The following is a 20,000-nucleotide window of genomic DNA, read 5'->3' as shown; positions in this document are numbered from 1 at the left end:
CCTGATCCATCGACCCCGCTCCCTCCACTGCAGCTCCTGGTTCCGGTCCACCACCAACTCGTTCAGCTCCACGAACACCTGACACACAGAAACCTGCCTCTGTAACCAGATCACACCAGTATCACACCTCATCAGAATGGCATCATACAGGATCACACCTGATCACACAAGTTCACATCACGCCAGAGTCACACCTGATCTCACCAGACGCACAGCTACAGTACAAGAGAGCTCCAGAACTACCGAAGGACACTACAGTCGTGTAGTAATCAAGTTATCACCTCCTCCTTTGGTTACTTTTGTGTAAAAAAAAACACATTCAAAATCCTTTGATCATATTTAATAAAAATTTAACAAAAAATCTCATTGGTACAGAGCCCTGGAGGTGACATGGAAATTATTATTGTTAGCTCGTGCGCACGACTTTTTATCTCGCGTGAGTTAGGAAGGCGGTCAGTGAGAACAGAACACTGGGATTGAATAATTAGGCATTCACTTCAACATATACAGCTATTGATGCCAAGCATTTATCTAGTCGTCGAAGTCCGATCTCGGGAAACTGGCTTCACAAACGACGTTTTAAAAGTGAAACTATTTCCAGAGGCGGAGTTGACACAAAGTGCTTCGACATTGTCACGTGAGCGTGCTGGACCAATCAGAGTGGCCGCTGGTCCAAGATCGCTGACAGATGACAGCGATGACAGATGACAGAATTATCACTGTTTCAGCAGGTCTCTTAGGTTTATAATTCAGATTAATTTTCGTTTACATATAACATTGTTTGTAGTCATTTTAGTGCAATTTAAAGCTTATTTCTACAAATAAAATCAGCACTGTAGGCAGTGATCTTGGACCAGTGGCCACTCTGATTGGTCCAGAAGCACTTTGTGTCAACTCCGCCTCTGGAAATAGTTCCACTTTTAAAACGTTGTTTGTGAAGCCTTCGACGACTAGATAAAACGAGATAAACAGTCGTGCGCACGAAATAAAAAGTCGTGAGCACGAGATAAAAAGTTGTGCGCACGAGATAAAAAGTTGTGCGCACGAGCTAAAAAGTCGTGCGTACGAGCTAAAAAGTCGTGCGTACGAGCTAAAAAGTCGTGCGCACGAGCTAAAAAGTCGTGCGCACGAGCTAAAAAGTCGTGCATACGAGATAAAAAGTCGTGCGCACGAGATAACAATAATAATTTCCATGTCACCTCTAGGGCTCCGTACATTGGCAATCCCCCTGACTTCTGACATTGAATTTACGAGGGTACGTTTCATCCAGGTGTTGCTAACCAACAGTCGTTGATGAACTGATCATCAGCAGATCTTTTGCCGGTTTGCTGATGTGGAGCATTCAGGTGGGTGTTAAGCCACAGGTGCTATGACTTGTTTTGCAACCGCAGGACCTGGACACTTCACAGTCAGTCGGTACATTTACATGACATTAGAAACAACACAAATGACTTATAGTCGAACTAACACCCAGATAATGTTGAAGCTGGTCTAATCCCTGCATGTAAACTTTCAACTAGACTGAAACTGGACTCCAAGTGGTCGCTGGACTCTGTATCTCCCACAATTCCCTCCCTGGGCCTGACCCAGGAAGAAACTAAACTGATATCAGCACAAAAACAGGAGTCCCTTTTCTTCAATTCAAATTCAAAATGCTTTGTTAATCCCTGAGGGCAAATTAACTGTTGCAGTAGTCCTGATTCAAGTCTCTTCCAGCTGTAACCACAGCTCCACTAAACTGTGTATGGAGTTGAGTATTCAAGAGACAGACTGACGTATCCTTCCTCTAAAACAATTGCTGATATCTTTCCTTCTCAGCATTGTGTTATTACACATCTGAAAAAGGGGGGTGGGGGGGTACTTAGAATAAAATCTCAGTTTATAGTTGATAGCTGAATGAAAATATTGTAAATCATGAAAAACCCAATAATCAGTTAAGTTTAACCAGCACAGTTTAAACCAGGTCATAAATCAGTTAATCCAGGTCAAACTGGTAAAGTTCATTAACTTACCGGGATCCACTACGTCAGTCTAATTCACAATATGTCTTGCTTCCGACACAGATCAGGACCAGATCTGACTCAGCTCTATAACGGTTCTGTGACAGATCTGGAAGTTATTTGGCGAAGATCTAGACCAGATCTGTCAAAGATCCATACCAGTTCTTTCATCCAGAAAGTTGTTGTGTTGTTGAAAAATGGAAAATACAATAATAAAAAAACAAAAAACAGTTTTGTCAAAGTTCTGGATCAGTTCTGTCGAAGATCAAGACCAATTCTGACTCAGCTCAGTACAAGTTCTATTAGAGATCAGGACCGGTTCTGTGACAGATCTGGAAGAGATCTGTAAAAGATCTGGACCGGTTCTGACACAGATTGCACGGATTCTGATAGAGATCACCACCAGATCTGCCAAAGATCAGGACTGGTTCTCTTGCATATCTCTTGCAAATCAGGACTTACAGCTCAAAGTAAACTAAGTACAACTGGACTGAAGGAGACGAAGCAGGCAGACCTGCCAGGTACCTGGTTGTGTTGAGTCTTCAGGTCCAAACCCACCATCCTGACGCCAAGAACAGAGTGAGTCCAGTCAGAGCTGAACCCACTCTTTACCTGTTCACAACAACACCTGGATTAATGTGCTCGTCCCTCCCCCAACTCGGCTTTCAGCCCACCCATCAGTCTGGGCGTGTCCCTGCATTGACGCCATGGTTCTCATGGTCCGAGTCTGTTCCCGCCAGACCTCCTGAACCTCCATCATCCCTCATTTAAACAGGTGCTGCTGTCTGAAACCACCCCCTGAGAAAAACTGCACACTAACAGGAGGTTCATGAGCCGCGGTACCAACCACGGTGCCAACGACTGTCAAACCACTCAGCCGTGAAGAGCTGTACTGTCTTGCGTTGAACACTGGTGGCGTGGTTTCTCTTGACCGGGGGTCGCCAACCCGCGGCTCTAGAGCCGCATGCGGCTCTTTAGCGCCGCCCTAGTGGCTCCCTGGAGCTTTTTCAAAAATGTTTGACCTTTTTTTCCTTTTATTCTTCTTTTTTTTTCTTTTTTTCCTTTTTTTCTTCTTTTTTTCCTTTTTTTCTCTTTTTTTCTCTTTTTTTCCTTTTTTTCTCTTTTTTTCTCTTTTTTCTCCTTTTTTCCCTTTTTTTCTCTTTTTTTTCTTTTTTCCTATTTTTCTCTTTTTTTTCCTTTTTCCTTTCCTTTTTAATCTTGACATTTTAACTTTTTTCTCGGCATTTCGACTTTTTTCTCGAGATTTTGACTTTTTTCTTGACATTTCGACTTTTTTCTCTCGACATTTCAAATTTTTTCTCGACATTTCGACTTTTTTCTCGAAATTGTACTTCAACATTTAATCTCGACATTTCAACTTTTTTCTCAACATTTCGACCTTTTTCTCCAGATTGTACTTCAACATTAATCTCGACATTTCGACTTTTTTCTCGAAATTTCAACTTTTTTCTCGACATTTTGACTTTTTTCTTGACATTTCGACTTTTTTCTCGACATTTTGACTTTTTTCTCGAAGTGCATAATGAAAAAAGAATCTCCCCCCAGTTATAACTAATACATGCATGTGTTGCGTTCATTCTAAGGCTTATACAAGACTTTTCATTTTTTGCGTCTCCAGACATATTTGTTTTTTGTGTTTTTGGTCCAATATGGCTCTTTTACATTTTGGGTTGCCGACCCCTGCTCTTGACTGATGGAGGCCCAGTGAAGTGCAGCCTCTCAAGCCACTCCCACTGACCTTGTGAGGAGTACGGTCTGCTCGCAGGCGTTGGTCTCTAAAACTGCTGGTCTGGTCTGTCCTGACCACAGGTCCGCTGGAGCGCCGCCTCACCAGGTGACCCCGAGCTGCTGGAACGGCAGCCAATCTGTGACCTGAGGAGGCGGAGTCAGAGCATATAACATTCTTGTTTTTGAGTTTATTCCAAATCATGACACCATACTATCCTTAAACAGTCCACTTAATATTTAAAACGATCAAATAAAGAATGAAGATACCAGGAAACCAAAACTCAAGTTACATGACATGAGTGACAGCTCTTGACTGATAATTCCTCGTTGCAAAATCATTTAAGCCTAAAGAAAATCAAGAAAAACTTTCTGTTAAGACAAATCTAAACAATAAACAACACCTCAAAATGATTCAATACCATTTGTGCTATTTTCAGTTTTATTCTTATGGATTCTGTAAAATTCTAAGGTATTTAAAAAAATATTGTTTTTATAATAATCATTTTAAAATAAAGTAAGGCAAGGACAAATCTTGTGGACCATCTTTTAGTTTTGCTAAAGTACATCAAAGACTCCTATTGAAGTCACTGTTCAGTAAAACTGATGGAGTTCAGACTGTTGAACACACCAAAAGATCAGACTATTAACTAATTTCACCACTAGCGAGTTATGCTTTGGAGCACAAATGTACAAGAAAACAAAAGGTCTAGCCAGATGGAAGGATGTTTAAAGAGAGGCATGTTCCTTCTCAACAGAGAGAGGTCAGTATGTTTTCTTTACTTTTGGACAACAGCAGCATTCAAAGGACACAGATTATGTTGGAGCTTCAACACCAAGCAAGAAGTGAAGCTTGCTGGTGGTGACCACCAAGAATAGCATTAAAAAGTATAAGAATTACCAAGAAAATCCAGCAAAAGTTCCAGTAAAACCTGATGCTGTCAGTCAACTAACGGGAAACCTGAAAGGAGCTGGTAGAGGACATTATCAGTTACCAGGATTCAAATTTACGACAATGTGGGAACATAAACATGTCCCCACACTGACATATCAGAGACACGTTTACGTCCCTCACACTGTTACTCAGACACGTTAACATCCCCACACTGTCAAAGAGACTGAGGTAAAGAGTCACTATTACGGATGTCAGGTGGGAGTGAGTTTCAGAGTTGGGTAGCAAAGCGACTGAAAGCTCTGCTCCCCATGGTGCTGAGACGGCTGGAAGGTACAGAGATGTGGAGGGCCAGAGAGTGTGAGGGGGGGGGTGTAAATACAGATGAGATCAGACAAATAGAGGGGCCAATGAAGCTGCTGCTGCAGAACGGGGGTCATATGGTGGAAAGAGGGGGTTCTGCTGATGATGCAGGCTGCTGAGTTCTGGACCAGTTGAAGTTTATGGAAGTGCAATACAATAATCAAGGCGGGACTGTGGACCAGGACGGAAGAGGTCTGATGAGTGAGAAAGGGACTGAAGCGATGACAGAGTTACGTTATTGATGGGCGCATTGAAAGTAAGTGAGCTGTCAAGGATGACACCCAAACTCTTAACCTGAGGGGAGGGGGAAACTGTGGAGCTGTCAATGGTTAGGGAAAAACTGCCAGATTTGGAGAGGGACGCTTTGGTCCGCACACGGAGGAGTTCAATTTTATCACCATTATGTTTGAGGAAGTTTGAAGAGAACCAGGATTTGATTTCGGTGAGGCAGTGGGTGATGGAGAAGGTTGGGAGAGTTGGAGTTAGACGGAGGAACTGGAGACCATATTTACAGAACATATGGCCAAGTGGCAGGAGGTATATAATGAAGATGAAGGGCCCCAGGACAGAGCTTTGGGGTACACCTGTCGTGACGGGGGAGGGCTTTGAGGTGAAGGATTTCAACTGGATGATCTGAGTGCTGCCAGTGAGGTAGGACTGGAACCATTGCAGGGGGTGTGAGATACCTAAAGAAGAAAGTCTATTGAGGAGAATTGGGTGAGAGATGGTGTTGTAGGCTGCGCTCAGATCAAGGAGGATGAGGATGGAGATTAACCCAGAATCAGCAGCCCTGGTCCTTGATGATTTTGATGGGACCTGTTTCAGTGCTATGATGGAGACAGGAACAAGACTGTAATTGTCCATACAGGTTGTTATGGGTGAGGTGGGACTGGAGCTGAGAGGCAACGGTCTTTTCTAAGATTTTTGATATGAAGAGAAGGGGAGAAATGGGGCGGAGGTTATGAAATCATTTGGGTCTGAACCAGGTTTCTTCAGTAGGGGCCTGATGGCAGCAGATTTAAAAAGACCAGGAACAATTCCAGAGGACAGTGAGGCTGTTATGAGGGGGAGCAGAGAGGGGAGGCAAGATTCAACCAGGACTGATGGAAGGGGATCCTGTTGGCAGGTAGATGTCTTGGACATAGTGACGATATCGGAGATGGCTGAAGGACAAGGAAGTTCAGAGGAGGAGAAATGTTGACAAGGTGGGAGAGGATCAGAGGAGGGGAGAGGTGAGGCAGTGGAGCTGAGGTGCCGGTGGATTTCATTAACCTTTTCATTGGAAAAATTAAGGAGAGAAGTTCTTCTGGGGAAAGAAGAGGGTCAGGGTGGCGATGCAGGAGGAGATGTTGATATCCTTCATATTGCAGAATGAGATGACACAGGGAGGCTTGGAGATGGAGAGACGAGAAGTAAATGCTCCGTAATATGGATTTGATCAGCAGCACAGTTGGAGGGAGTGAGAACAACAAGCATCTCAGTAGTAGATTAAATGCAGTCTTTGTCCTTTTATATGAGTGAGGAAGTCTGCAAACTAATGGGAGCCAAAACTGTCCAGTGGTGAAGAAAAGTCTTTAGTGAGAGGAAGAGCAGTGCTGATCATATGTATTTTAAAATCTCCCATCAGACTAATATTACGACAAAGAGTGTAAAAGTAGTGAGGAGGGCAGAAAATTCACTTAAAAAGTACCTGTGAGGCTCCTATTACATCCTCACACTGTCCCACGGGCATGTGTACGTCCCCACACAAACTGTCCCACAGTCGTGGTCTCACGGGAACGTTGTGACTCTTAACAGGATTTCAGGGTCTGCTGAACATCACTGATGAAGGATTAGGAAAGAAAACCAGCTGAACCATCCAATCAATTAAAAACACACACACACACACACGTGTGAGGTGATCAACAGGTGAGCTCAATCTCAGGTTTCAGTAAGAATTAGATTTTCTCTGAATCTTTTCACACCTATTCTTCTTTTCTGGTGACTCAAAGAGCCGAATCAAATTCCAGCAGTGAGTCAGCTGACCGACTCCCCCCCAGAGGTATGAAGGACCAGAGGTGTCAAAGTATTCTTATTCATTACTCAGGTAGAAGTATAGATACTAGAGTTTAAAAATACTCCTGTAGAAGTTGAAGTATCAACTCAAGTTTTTTACTCATGTAAAAGTATAAAAGTACTGGTTTCAAAACTACTTAAAGTATAAAATTAAAAGTAATGTAAGGGGGAAAAAGCCATTAAGGACAAAAGCCATTGAAAATGAATGCATCTTAGTATAATGCAAATATATTAAAGAACCATATATGTGTACTATTGAGCATTAACATGTGTTTCAGAGAGCAGGAGATATGATGACTAGTTGCCTATAAGTATTGTAATGGTGCAAAAAGTCAAACTTCAGAGGCATGTTATCATTTATCCTAACCTTTATTGGAATGTACATCCAAGTTTAGTTGCAGGAATCTGAGGGAACGGATGTAAGAACAAAACTGGACAAGAACATCTGAAACAACCACAACCAAATTCACTCTATCCGGATGGAGCAATTTAACTGGATAGTTTTTTTTTAAAGGCCGAAATGAAATAGAGTAACAAGGCTGTTTTTAAAATGTAAGGAGTAAAAAGTACAGATAATTGCGTGAAAATGTAAGGAGTAAAAGTAAAAAGTCGTCTGAAAAATAATGACTCCAGTGAAGTATAGATAACCAAAATTTCTACTTAAGAAAGGTAACGAAGTATTTGTACTTTGTTACTTTACACCTCTGTGAAGGACTGCAGGTGAGTGAAGTGAGAGGATGATCTCTGCAGGATGATCAGGTTCATCCCAGCAGGAACATGGAGGTTTCCAGTTATTTCAGTCGTCTGTGGTGCCTACAGGTGTTCTGCGTTTCTGCAGCCTGACATACTCTACTACGGATTAGCTGGTGTTTTATGATTCTTGAGATGACAGTGAAGTAAAAGTGACTTAGTTTTATGGTTCAAACACTGAAAGAATCTGACTCCCGTCTCTTAGAGTGTCTTTTTGAACTTCAATCAAAGAAAGAGACTGTCGTCATCCCACACGCTGGAGACAGTCTGGCGGCAGAATTGTTGTTTTGTTGTTGTTCACTAATTGCTCGCAGCACAGCATCCAGCAACAGCACCAGGTAGAGATGCAGCCCTTTTTAAACACGGATCATTAAGAAAGAACAGGACACCCCCTCTGTGATGTCATCCTCAGGTGTGTGGAGAGGCCTCTGAAGCCCCCACAAGCAGACTGGTGTCTGTAAACTAGAGGAGCCTCTTCAGGTGCAGCCACAGGAAACCAGACAAACAGCGTCCTACTCACTCAGATGATCTCCGCAGGTCCAAATGTTCCATCTCAGCCCCAGACCGACCTCATGTTGATCTGAAGGAGAGGGACCAGGACCAGGACCAGGACCAGGACCGCACGCTAAGCAACAATACACAGATGCCGTGGGCCGGGTCCGTGGGCGGGTTCGGCATTGTGTTCGGGTCAGCAGCCTCACGTCACATGATCAACACGGTCGGGTCACAGAAAACACCCCCACAGTGTCATGGGCTTAGCACGTGTGTGTGTGTGTGTGTGTGTGTGTGTGTGTGTGTGTGTGTGTGTGTGTGTGTGTGTGTGTGTGTGTGTGTGTGTGTGTGTGTGTGTGTGTGTGTGTGTGTGTGTGTGTGTGTGTGTGTGTGTGTGTGTGTGTGTGTGTGTGTGTCTAGACTGAGTGGGTAGTGGGTGCTCACCAGAGTTGGGCTCATTACTGAAAAAAAACAATAATTTCCATTGTTGTCCACAAACATACCTGTAGATTCACCTGTGAAAGGTCACCTGAGAAACCCAAACTTATAATAGAGGGAATGCGTATGACGTCACAGATGCGACTTCACAGCGGGTTACGCCCACTGAGTGGCAGAAAGACTGAGTGGCAGAAAGACTGAGTGGCAGCGTAAACTTTCAGTTTGAGCAACTCGAAAACATCTAAAATGGGAAAGAGCTGTTGTGCTCATAGATCGACTGTACTCATAGATTTAGCAAGAAATCACAGTTATCGTTTTACACACTGCCTAAAAAAATAAGCTTAAAGGAGCTTGAGGCAAGAATAAGAAATGAGACTCATTAGCGCCACGACAACTGTCGGGGTTACTGCAGCCAACAGCGAAGCCGTCACGGGAGAACAAGCATGCAGCGCCATTTGACGTCACATCCGCAGGACAGCGCGGGAAATTCGAGCCCGGAATTGCAGCACATTTTGCAGCACACAGCCTGTTCAAGGCAACGGAGAGATACGCTAGAGCAGTGATTCTTAACCATAGGGCCGCGGCCCACACTTGGGCCGCGAGCGCCACCTAGTGGGCCGCAAAAAGAATTCTGTTTTGTACGTGTGGGCCGCGAGGGCCGCGGGACTGCATAGCAAGTCCCGATCAAATGAGGAGAAGACACTCAGCTAGCTGTACGTGTAACAGTAAGAGAAATGGTGTGTATTTACAGAGTAAATCCTTCATTTTGCACAGAGTAGGTTTAGATCCGCCAGGATCAGGGATCGATTACTTGGGTCTGCGCCCAGAGCGAGCGAGCGCGGCGTGATCATTTATCCTGACGCGTCCCCGCGGCCGGGGAGGTCGGTGCCGCTCGGGCTTGCGGGCTCCGTCGTTTACTGCTGAAGGATTGTACATGTAGATGCGTGGGCTGACGTGTCTGTTGGGCTGGATTGTTGGTCGGGCTTTCTCAAAAGCATCGGAAAGACTCGGCTGCTCCGCAGCCAGAGAGCTGCGGGCTCCTGCCCGTCTCAGCTGATCAGGCTCTGATGAAACCTGACGCGCTGAGTCCTCTGACAACTGATTAATGTAATATCTTAAATAAAGTACAATCAAACTAAGTTTTGTTCCCGCTCTATTTTTAAATATGCACACTTGTATGCTTGTGTGTGTTGTTGTAAGGTGGCGCTCCGTGTGTGTTGACGGCGCCTTTCCACACGGCGCGCTGTGTGTGTGTTTTACAGAAATGACACACACAAAACTGAGGGTGGGTCTTTCCACACGGCACCCGTATGGTCGTCAAAATACGGTAATTAGCTTGGCTCTATATACAGAGATGAGAAGCGTAACAGGTGGAAAGGGAAGTTCAACCCGGAACGGACCGATTCATCCTGGTTCAGTCTTCACACTGGGACAAAACCAGTGTCTCATACGTTCAGAGACCGTGGCGTTCAAAGTGCGAAAGTGAAACGCCACTGAAACAAAACACAAAGTTTTTCATCAAACATATCCACTCAAGTCTGAACTGAAGTCACAGAAAATAAACTGACCACCTTAAAACATCCTGCACATGTTTGGGTCCACATACAGCTGTGAGGCAGCTTTCTCCACAATGAACATAATTAAAACTAAATATCGTTCCAGGCTCAATGTTTATATTCATTTATTATAAAAATGTGTTGAGACAATTAACAAAGAAAAGGGGAAATTCAAACTGCTGGTAGAGAAATAAAATAAGATAGCATTTGAAAAATAAAATAAAATGTAAGTGGCAAATATGTACTTTTTTTAATATAACAGTCAGATGCAGATGTTGATATATATATATATATACAGAGGTGGAAAAAGTACAAAAATATTGTACTTAAGTAAAAGTACAAATTTTCTGCTTGAAAATTACTTAAGTAAAAGTAAAAAGTACCCATTAAGAACATTACTTAAGTAAAAGTATAAAAGTACCTCAACTTAAATATAATAAAGTACCAAACGTACATGGTGTAAAATGCAAATGCATGTACAAAGTACAAAGTACAAAATTCAAAGTAGAAAATTATTTTCAAAAGGATTGCAAAGAAATGAAGAATCCAAGAATTTGCTTACAACTCTAAATAATGGTGATATTATTCTGACCCCTTTAGCGTTTGTTTCCATTACCCCATTTTAATTTCTCCCTTTGCTCATCACTGCTGCTGTTCCCCATTGGCCCCGCTGACATGTCCACCCCCAGCCTGTAGTATGCAGTGACAACATTAAGCAACCCCGGCTGATAACGGATGAGACTTTTGAACTTTTAAATGCCAAAACCACCTTAGAAGTGGTAGAATCAAAGAATGGTGCGCATGGACACGCGTCGGCTGCCGCTCAAGGCTGATTTATGGTTCCGCGTTACACCAACGCCGGGCCCGTACCCTACGGCGAGGCTCTGCGTCGATTTAACGCAGAACCATAATTCAGGCTTCAGTCCTCATCGGTACTCGACGCGACGGCGGTTCCTCTGGCCTTCCGGCCCGCCTCTGTGGCGCAACTCTCCCGGGAGCTGCGGCTCCTTCTCGGTATATTCACGCGCCCCCCTTCCTTCCCGTCCGCCTTATGGTTCCGCGTTAAATCGACGCACACCTTACGCCGTAGGCTACGCGCCGGTGTCACGCGGAACCATAAATCAGCCCCCGCTGTGCTGTTCTTTAATTTGTAGCGAGTAACGACGTGTCCAATTTTAAATATAGCGGATAAAAAGTACGATTTTTACCTTGAAAATGTAACGAAGTAAAAGTAAAAGTACAGAAATGAAATGAAATGAAAGTATCAATAAAAGTACAAATTCTCCAAAATCTTACTTAAGTACAATAACAAAGTACTTGTACTTTGTTACTTTACACCACTGTATATATATATATATATATATATATATATATATATATATATATATATATATATATATATATATATATATATATATATATATATATATATACTATATATATATATATTATGATGTTCTGGACCTTCGCTTGAGTAAATTTTCTCTAAATGGACCTCTTAAAGTTTTAGTTGAATACCCCTGCTATACAGTGTTAATATTTAATGGGCCCCGGGCCACTCTGTACTGAAAAAATTGGGCCCCAAGGTCAGAAAGGTTAAGAACCCCTGCGCTAGAGGGCTCATTCTTTTTGGTTTGGAACGCTTCATCTGACATTATTACTAGAAAACTTAAAACGTATACGCATTTTTTTCATAAATCCTGCCTCAATCCTGCTTCATGCTCCTTTAAGAGAGACAAATGGATCGCTGCAATTCGCAGAAACAACTAGATTCCAGGCACCGAAACGTGGATTTGTGGTTCCTGTTTTGTATCAGGTAATATTGGATTTTTGGGTAGCTAACGTTAAACGGTCAAATCATAAAGTTCGGTGTCCTCATCACTTTAATTTCTCCAACAAATCCTGCCTTGAAGTAGGACCAAGCATCAAGACTTTTGTAAGCCTTCAAGCTTTGCTTCGTGTATTTCCCCGGCGTAGAAATTAAGTATATAAATATCAGGAAACTCAATTCGTGGCCAAATATTAATGTCCGTGGACCACTGGTTCTTGGGGTAACTGTACGGGTCACTGTCAAGTCCAACTGCCTTTAATTTAAGCCGATAATCGGCTGTTATCCCGTCTTCTCCACAAGTTGCAGCTGATTTGCTGATTTGCTGATTAGCAGTTTTTGCTGATGTTTTGCCACTCAGTGCAAGTAAGGGGGCGTGGTCCAGTGGGAAAGTGATGTCAATGCAGACCCTCTATAACTAGGAAACCAGCTCTTTACATTTACAGTTTTGCTCTAAAAATGAGTCCTTCTGTCGGTAAACACTGGTCCGAGAGGACGGGCTTAACCTTCTTGTGACCAGTCAGGAAAACTCAAATATCCTATCTCAAAAAATTAGAATATTCTGGGAATCTTAATCTTAAACTGTAAGCCATAATCAGCAATATTAAAATAATAAAAGGCTTTCAATATTTCAGTTGATTTGTAATGAATCCAGAATGTATGACATTTTTGTTTTTTTAATTGCATTACAGAAAATAAAGGACTTTATCACAATATTCTAATTTTCTGAGACAGTCCTGTACATTGCTCCCTCTGGCCAGCCGGGGCACCAGATGGGGTGGGGAGGATCTGTCCGGAATAACGTGATCCTTCCACGCGCTACGTCCGGCCGGAGAAACCCCACCCTGTCTGGTGAAAAGATGCGGCCTGCTCACTCCTCAAGTAAGGAGGAGACCTGAGCTCAGTGTAGGACCTCCCGGGGTTGGTAGAGGGGAGCAATGCCCAGGACTGACTTAGGTAGGAGCACTGGGTGATAAAATGGGGAAAAAAATCAGAGATAAAAATATAAAATAAAAAAAAAAATCATTGCTACTTTAGAACAAATGTAGACGTCTTTTTTGATCTTCCAGATTTTAAATTGGCCATGTAATCCAAAGCAGACATTTGACTCTGTTTCCTTTGGATTTGGGAAATGGAAATGGTTTTACAGTTAAAGGTGTTATTAGCACTTCTTAGACATTTCTGTACATGTCATTTAGAAGTGGTCCTGGGTTCCCGTCTCTTCCTTGTCCTCCCTCCTCCAATCTTGTTGCAGTTCAGGTAAAGCCTTGTTTTCACTTTGCACACACACAGTTACACAGACATACACGCCTGCTCACTCACTCACATGCTCACCCACAGTTTTGGGGGCGGATAATTGCAGTAGTCCTGATTCAGTTTTAGAGGCAATGGTTTCTGTTTTTGCTTGTTTTTCTCTCTTTCAGATTCCAAAGGTTTGTGTGTTTTCTTGTGTTTCATATTTGCAGCAGAACATCACCTTGAACATCCTGCTCCTCACTGAACTGACTCCCCGCTGGGCTGCGGTCTCCAGGAGGCTCTGAACCCCCAACATTTGAGACCTTGTTCAGGTCATGCTCTTCTCCATCACCATGGCAGGGTGGAGGTGGAGGAGCCTGCAGGAAGGAGGAGGAGAGAGATGTGATGACATCAGCAGAGGTGGCACTGGGAGCTTCTAAAAGCATGTTTTGGTTTCATTAGGTTCTTTATTGTGATTGTGAGTTGAGCTCTCCACATCTAACCTGTTAAACATCTTTCAGCCTGCTAAGGTTCACTTTCAGGTGTGTTGTTCAGATAATTTCTATCTATATCCAGGCCGGCTGCAGCTGACGACGGCTGTCATCAGTTCAGCTACTTAGCTCAGTATCGTTTAGAAGTGAATAAAGACCAGGGGCCTCATTTATATAGCTTGTGTGCGCACAAAGATGCTTGAAAGATGCGCAAGCCACCTTCTACGCAAAGGTTGGGATTTAAAAAGAGGGGCTGCCGGGCCATTCTCGCATCGTCTTCGCACAGAGTGTCTTGATGATTTGCAATTACAGGCTGAGCCTACCGCTAGTTTTTAAACTGTAAAAAGTGGGGGGGACAAAAACATGATTTTGGAAAGTTGGGGGGACATGTCCCCCCTGTTCCCAGTGGAAATTGCGCCGTGGAAATTGCGCCGTGGCACTCACAGCGTTTAGCGCAGCAACGGCGTGCTGCCACTCATTCGCTTAATTTTATAGCCTACTATTTATATACTTTTTTACTTTTACTGTGACCACCAAATAATGTAGTTTTCCTGTCCTCCACCTCATCCACAACATCTCGATCTCAGTCTCCGTGAAATTTAGTGGCACGGTGGCTCGACACGTCTCATTCATCCTGACGTGCAGCAGAAACAGACTGCAGGAAGCCGCTGCGCATGCTCAGCAGGCTCATTCATATGCAAATACAGTCATGGGGTAGTTTGCATTGCCCATTTATGGTATGAAGTGGGCGTGTAGAGGGCGGGATATGAGGCAAATTCACCTGCGCAACCTTCCAGCTGGACTGCGATTTATAAAGCGAACATAGCCCGCAACTGTGCGTGTACTCGGTTTTAGAAATCCGGATTTTTTTTTGTGCCCGCCATTTTCGGCTTTTGAGTTTACGTGCACTTTTAGTATGAATCCTACACACTCTTTTATAAATGAGGCCCCTGGAAGGGTCCAAGGATCCACAGCTTTCATTCTCTGGAAATGTTTGTCAGGTGATGAAAGTTATTTTTGTGCAAAGTTATTTTTGTGCAGTTTTAATAAAATACTTAACCTTGGATTCAGTTACAGGGTTTGCACATTTAATTTGAGTTTCTTTTTCTCTGATCTTCAGGGCCAGTCACTAAAATCTCAGATTTGTCTCGTCTGAGCTGTAAAAATCTTTTACCATCACAGTCTGATATCTAAAATACAGTCATAAAGGTTTTTCATTGGACTCATGGCATCAGGGGACAGCGGTAAAAAGTTGTGTCTTCACCTTAACTATGGAAAGGGAAGCCGTGTCTCCTGATCAACTCTCCAAGAGGAAACATGTAAATCTTAAAAAAGTCTTGGACCTAAATTGAAGCTTTAGGAATACCAGAGTTCTTTTTCTGCTGGAGTTGTCCAGTTCTTCTTATATAATCTAAGGACTGGACAGAAACCCAGAACCCCCCCCTGATGTTGGTACTCACAGCAGCCCGACGGAGAACACCGCCAGGATAAGGGTCCATGTTCCTGCAGGGTCAGAGAGCAGCAGCGGTTCAGACCAACCAACCTGGGGAGAAGAAATGCTGCGGTCAGCAACATTCATGTATCTTTGATACAGATGAAAAGTGTCTTCTGGAACAGAGGAGTGGACCTGATAAATGTAACGACATTCGGACCTGTTCCTGCCAAACAGCCTTGTGTAGTTCTCAAACGGACAGATAAAGACTCCTCTGAGCTGGTTTCAGCTGCAACAGATCACCTTCCACCCAAAACGGAGCATTTTACTTCATATTACAGTCTGCTTCAAAGTCAGCCTGAAAGGATGTGGTCAAATAAAAGTCAGGTGAAGGAACAGGATATCTTCATGTCTTCTGTAGGACAGACCGTGAGACCAATAGGGAGCAGGCTGAAACTAAAAGCAGCCCAAAACCTGGTGCTGGAAAAAGGCTGGAAGCAGAATGAAAACAGGTGGGAAAGAGGCCAAAAACAGCCAGGAAACAGGCTGGAAGCAGACTTGAAAAAAGCTGGAAACAGGATGAAGACAGGCTTGAAAAAAGGGATAAAAACAGGATTCCGGGTTGGAAACAGGTAGTAATTAGGCTACTACTACTACTGTCATTAAGACGCTTTTATCCAAAGCAACTTACATCTGAGACACACACACACCATGGAGCAATTAGGGTTATGGCCTTGCTCAGGGGCCCTAGGTGGTTCATCTTGGTTGCCATTCCGGGACAACCAGACCCAAGCCCAGGCTAAAAACAACCAGGAAGTACAAATACTTCGTTACCTTACTTAAGTAGAAATTTTTCTATACTTCACTGGATTTTTCAGACGACTTTTTACTTTTACTTACATTTTCACGCAATTATCTGTACTTTTTACTCCTTACATTTTAAAAACAGTCTCGTTACTCTATCTCATTTCGGCCTTTAAAAAAAAAACCATCCAGTTAAATTGCTCCATCCTGATAGAGTGAATTTGGTTGTGGTTGTTTCAGATGTTCTTGTCCAGTTTTGTTCTTACATCCGTTCCCTCAGATTCCTGCAACTAAACTTGGATGTACATTCCAATAAAGGTTAGGATAAATGATAACATGCCTCTGAAGTTTGACTTTTTGCACCATTACCATACTTAAAGGCAACTAGTCATCATATCTTCTGCTCTCTGAAACACATGTTAATGCTCAATAGTACACATATATGGTTCTTTAATATATTTGCATTATACTAAGATCATTCATTTTTAATGTCTTTTGTCCTTAATGGCTTTTTTCCCCCTTACATTACTTTTACTTTTATACTTTAAGTAGTTTTGAAACCAGTACTTTTATACTTTTACTTGAGTAAAAAACTTGAGTTGATACTTCAACTTGTACAGGAGTATTTTTAAACTCTAGTATCTATACTTCTACCTGAGTAATGAAGGTGAATACTTTTGACACCTCTGCTTCTAACACTGACTCCACGCATCTGGGTCTTGTGGATATTGTTTATAGGATCACAGTTTGTTTTCTTTGTGTGTGAGTCTGTATTTGTTTTAGTGTATATCGTTTTTCTGCTTCGCTGCACTTTACAATACACTGTAATGGAACAGCTGCTAATCTGTTTTTCACTGCTCCTGCAACAGAGACAGTAAACTTCTCCTCTATGCAACACGGCACCTCCAACATCCTGCAAAGGTGTTTAACCAGAACCAGCTCGTCCTGGACGGATGAGGCGTCTGAGTAGGAACGCTTGTGAAGTCCAGACAGGACATTCTAAAGACTCCAGCCTGACATCTGAGTGAGTGTGTGTGAGTGTGTGTTCATACCTGTTGAAGGTGCTGAGTTACCGTCGTCCAGCAGAAACAGAATCACGCTCTCTGCAGCTGCTTTTATAACACCTGAGTGTTTAATGAACGCGTCAGGACAACAGTAATTATATTCATTCCCACACTCTGACCCAAATGTGTGTTTACATGTTTATATGTTTACATAGATTATCTGTGTTAACCGTGTGTGTGTGTGTGTGTGTGTGTGTGTGTGTGTGTGTGTGTGTGTGTGTGTGTGTGTGTGTGTTTTCACTGTTTGTGTACACACACAGACTTTACTACTGTATGTACCAAGTTGGAGAATGGGAGCATAGATGTTCAGCCCCTTTTTTCTCATGGGCTCGTGACCCAGCTGGTGGTCTCTCTTCACCTCCCCATCCTCAGCCCGGGTTATTGTAATCATTAGTTCTTGCAGCCAAAGTTCACATTTCAGTAGAAAACATTTCTTAAAACTGGCTCCTCCTGGATGGATGGATGGATGGATGGATGGATGGATGGATGGATGGATGGATGGATGGATGGATGGATGGATGGATGGATGGATAAATGCATGGATGGATGGATGGATGGATGGATGGATGGATGGATGGATGGATGGATGGATGGATGGATGGATGGATGGATGGATGGATGGATGGATGGATGGATGGATGGATGGATGGATGGATGGATGAATAAATGATGCTCATATATTTGTATTTTGGTCTATAATTAAGAGGCAGCTCCTCTTATGAGCATTAAGGGCATAAACGTGAACACAAACAAAACCTCTAACTGTTGGCATGACTTTTATATGAACTCTGTAACCGACATCAGCTGCTGCACACATCTGTGCCTGAGAGCTAATCTCGTGTTTACTGAGACCACTCTGCTTTTATTTAACATGTCCAGTAAACACAACAGGAAGTTTCCCTGTGTAACATCTCCGTGGGAACCTGCAGTCACAAACATACACAAGGTTCGTGCTCTGGAAGAGTCTGCAACACGCCTTCGGCTGCAGGTTCAGTCTGGGAGGATTCAGGTTCTGGGAGGATTTCAGTCTGATGGACACAGCAGAGACGAAGGGAGAACTCGTCACCAACAGGACCCAAAGATCTAGGCCCTGTCCCAATACTCCCCCTACCCCTAGTTTTCATCCCTACCCCTAAATTTTGCGCGTTCCCGTGAGGGTAGTGGTGTCCCAATTCCTCTTTCCACCTAGGGGTAGTGAAGAAAACGAGTGTAGTGGCTATGAATCTGTCCCTACAGATCGAGTGTTTTCAGATGCACCCTAGCTGATCTAGGGACAGAAACATTTCTCAGAATGCTTTTCGTCGTCATTTGCAGACTGAATCAAAAAAAAAAACATGGCGGACATTTCTTATTTTTTTGTGAATAAAATCAATATTTTGAGTTAGTTTCTGCATAAAAATGCGTTTTGATTACATTTCTAGCGAGAAATATATATTTTACTTTCATAATATTCACTCAGTGAATGTACATAATCACTCGTTTGCCCGTTGTTGCGAAGTCTTTTTCAAACCTCGCCAGAATAAAGGCTGATTTATGGTCCCGCGTTACACCAACGCAGAGCCTACGCCGTAGGTTACACGCCGTACGCCGCACGCCGTACGCCGTACCCTACGCCGTAGGCTCTGCGTCGATTGAACGCGGACCCATAAATCAGCTCCGGAGCCGGCAGGCAGAAATCCCCAAATTTTCGGAGCAAATTTCTTAACAGGCGTAGCTACAACTGTTAGATTTCATCTATTACACCAACATTTATCTTCCTAAATGATTTATTTCAGCCAGAGGTAATTCTCAACAGAGCTGCAGGTTTCTCCCTCAAGACGACGGTGCAGGTTGACCTGGCGATCCCGTCTGTACTCCGGCTGCTGCTGCGCCCCGGTCTCATCATCGCCGAAAACATCGGATCAAATTTCTTAACAGGCGTTATTTGGATAAACTGAGCCCAGGTTGGGGATCTTAACGGTTACTTTTACGCCTGAAAAAATATTAAAACTTAATAAAGTGGCATATTAACAGCGCTACAGCTGAAATTAAAACAGCTTTTGGCTCTCAGCTTCCTGGTGGTGGCGGTCTGAAGGAGATCATGGTTTTGGATGGCTGCTAGGGAAGTCGTTGCAAGACTCGGGTGCTGCAGTGAAACGTGGGGGTTTTGGTCACAACGCGAGTTGAATTCTAGACCATTTGAAGGCCATGGAGGGATTTTTTAAATGAGACTGATAAGGAGAGTTACAATAATCAATACGGGAGGTGGAGAAGATAAATGTTGCGTAGATGGAAACAGGCAGACCGGTGATATTGATGAGAGGGTGAAATGATGAGCTATCGGAGATAACACTCTTAACCTCAGGGAGGAGGAAACTAGGGAGCATCAGGAGCATCTCTGAGAGGGAAACACCTTCAACTTTAGTTAATGTAGATTTGTTGGTTTTTTGTTTTTCTTTCTTTCTTGTCAGTTTAGTTTTAGGAAGTTTGACGGGAACCAGGCTTTTAATTAAGTTAGGTGGTGAGGGAAGAGGACGGGAGTTGGGTCTGCTAGAAGGGTGGAGCGAAGTCATCAGCATATTGAATTTGTGGAAAATATTAGTTCTGCTGTTGTAGCTTACTGCTGGCAGACCTCCCATGATGCACTGGGGTTTCTTTACTCTTCATGTCTGTAAACGTGTTATTGTCATTAACTTGGCGGTTCTGTTATTTGTCTCGTAGGCAGAAACCTCACGGTGTTCTCTGGTCTCTCTCTCATCATCTCAGACCTTCTCCAGGACCGATATTAGTCCCAACCCGTTAACGGAGTTCTTCTTCTCCGCCGTCACCTCGTGCTGCTCAGGACGGATTACAACAAACTCAACTTGACTGGAT

The 20,000-nt window shown here is 43.3% G+C and overlaps 2 protein-coding genes across 3 annotated transcripts in view; both read right to left on the bottom strand.

The window, feature by feature from the left end:
• slc4a2a (solute carrier family 4 member 2a) overlaps positions 1 to 17,161 on the bottom strand; it is a 34,130-nt gene extending 16,969 nt beyond the window's left edge. Inside the window, exons 1-5 of one of the 2 annotated variants that reach the window (XM_061732730.1) lie at positions 17,136 to 17,161; positions 15,308 to 15,390; positions 13,598 to 13,733; positions 3,760 to 3,893; positions 1 to 78 (exon numbers count right to left, since the gene is read on the bottom strand). The exon at positions 1 to 78 is cut by the window's left edge and continues 100 nt beyond it. In XM_061732730.1, the coding sequence (XP_061588714.1) occupies positions 1 to 78; positions 3,760 to 3,893; positions 13,598 to 13,733; positions 15,308 to 15,346 (387 nt within the window). In that variant the 5' untranslated portion in view covers positions 15,347 to 15,390; positions 17,136 to 17,161. Of the gene's footprint in view, positions 79 to 2,525; positions 2,566 to 3,759; positions 3,894 to 13,597; positions 13,734 to 15,307; positions 15,391 to 17,135 lie in introns of those variants that run through there. The other variant, XM_061732732.1, reaches the window with a different exon arrangement.
• Positions 17,162 to 19,995: 2,834 nt separating this feature from the next.
• The window catches only part of ttc19 (tetratricopeptide repeat domain 19), an 8,704-nt gene continuing 8,699 nt past the window's right edge, over positions 19,996 to 20,000 (bottom strand). Inside the window, exon 11 of the mRNA XM_061732733.1 lies at positions 19,996 to 20,000. This exon is cut by the window's right edge and continues 273 nt beyond it. The gene's annotated coding sequence lies outside the window, so the exon portion shown is untranslated.

This window comes from Cololabis saira, chromosome 10 (genome assembly GCF_033807715.1).
Source record: "Cololabis saira isolate AMF1-May2022 chromosome 10, fColSai1.1, whole genome shotgun sequence".
Lineage (NCBI taxonomy): Eukaryota > Metazoa > Chordata > Actinopteri > Beloniformes > Belonidae > Cololabis > Cololabis saira.
The sequence above is the reverse complement of the archived record's forward strand: the minus strand, read 5'-3'. Positions and strand labels throughout refer to the sequence as shown.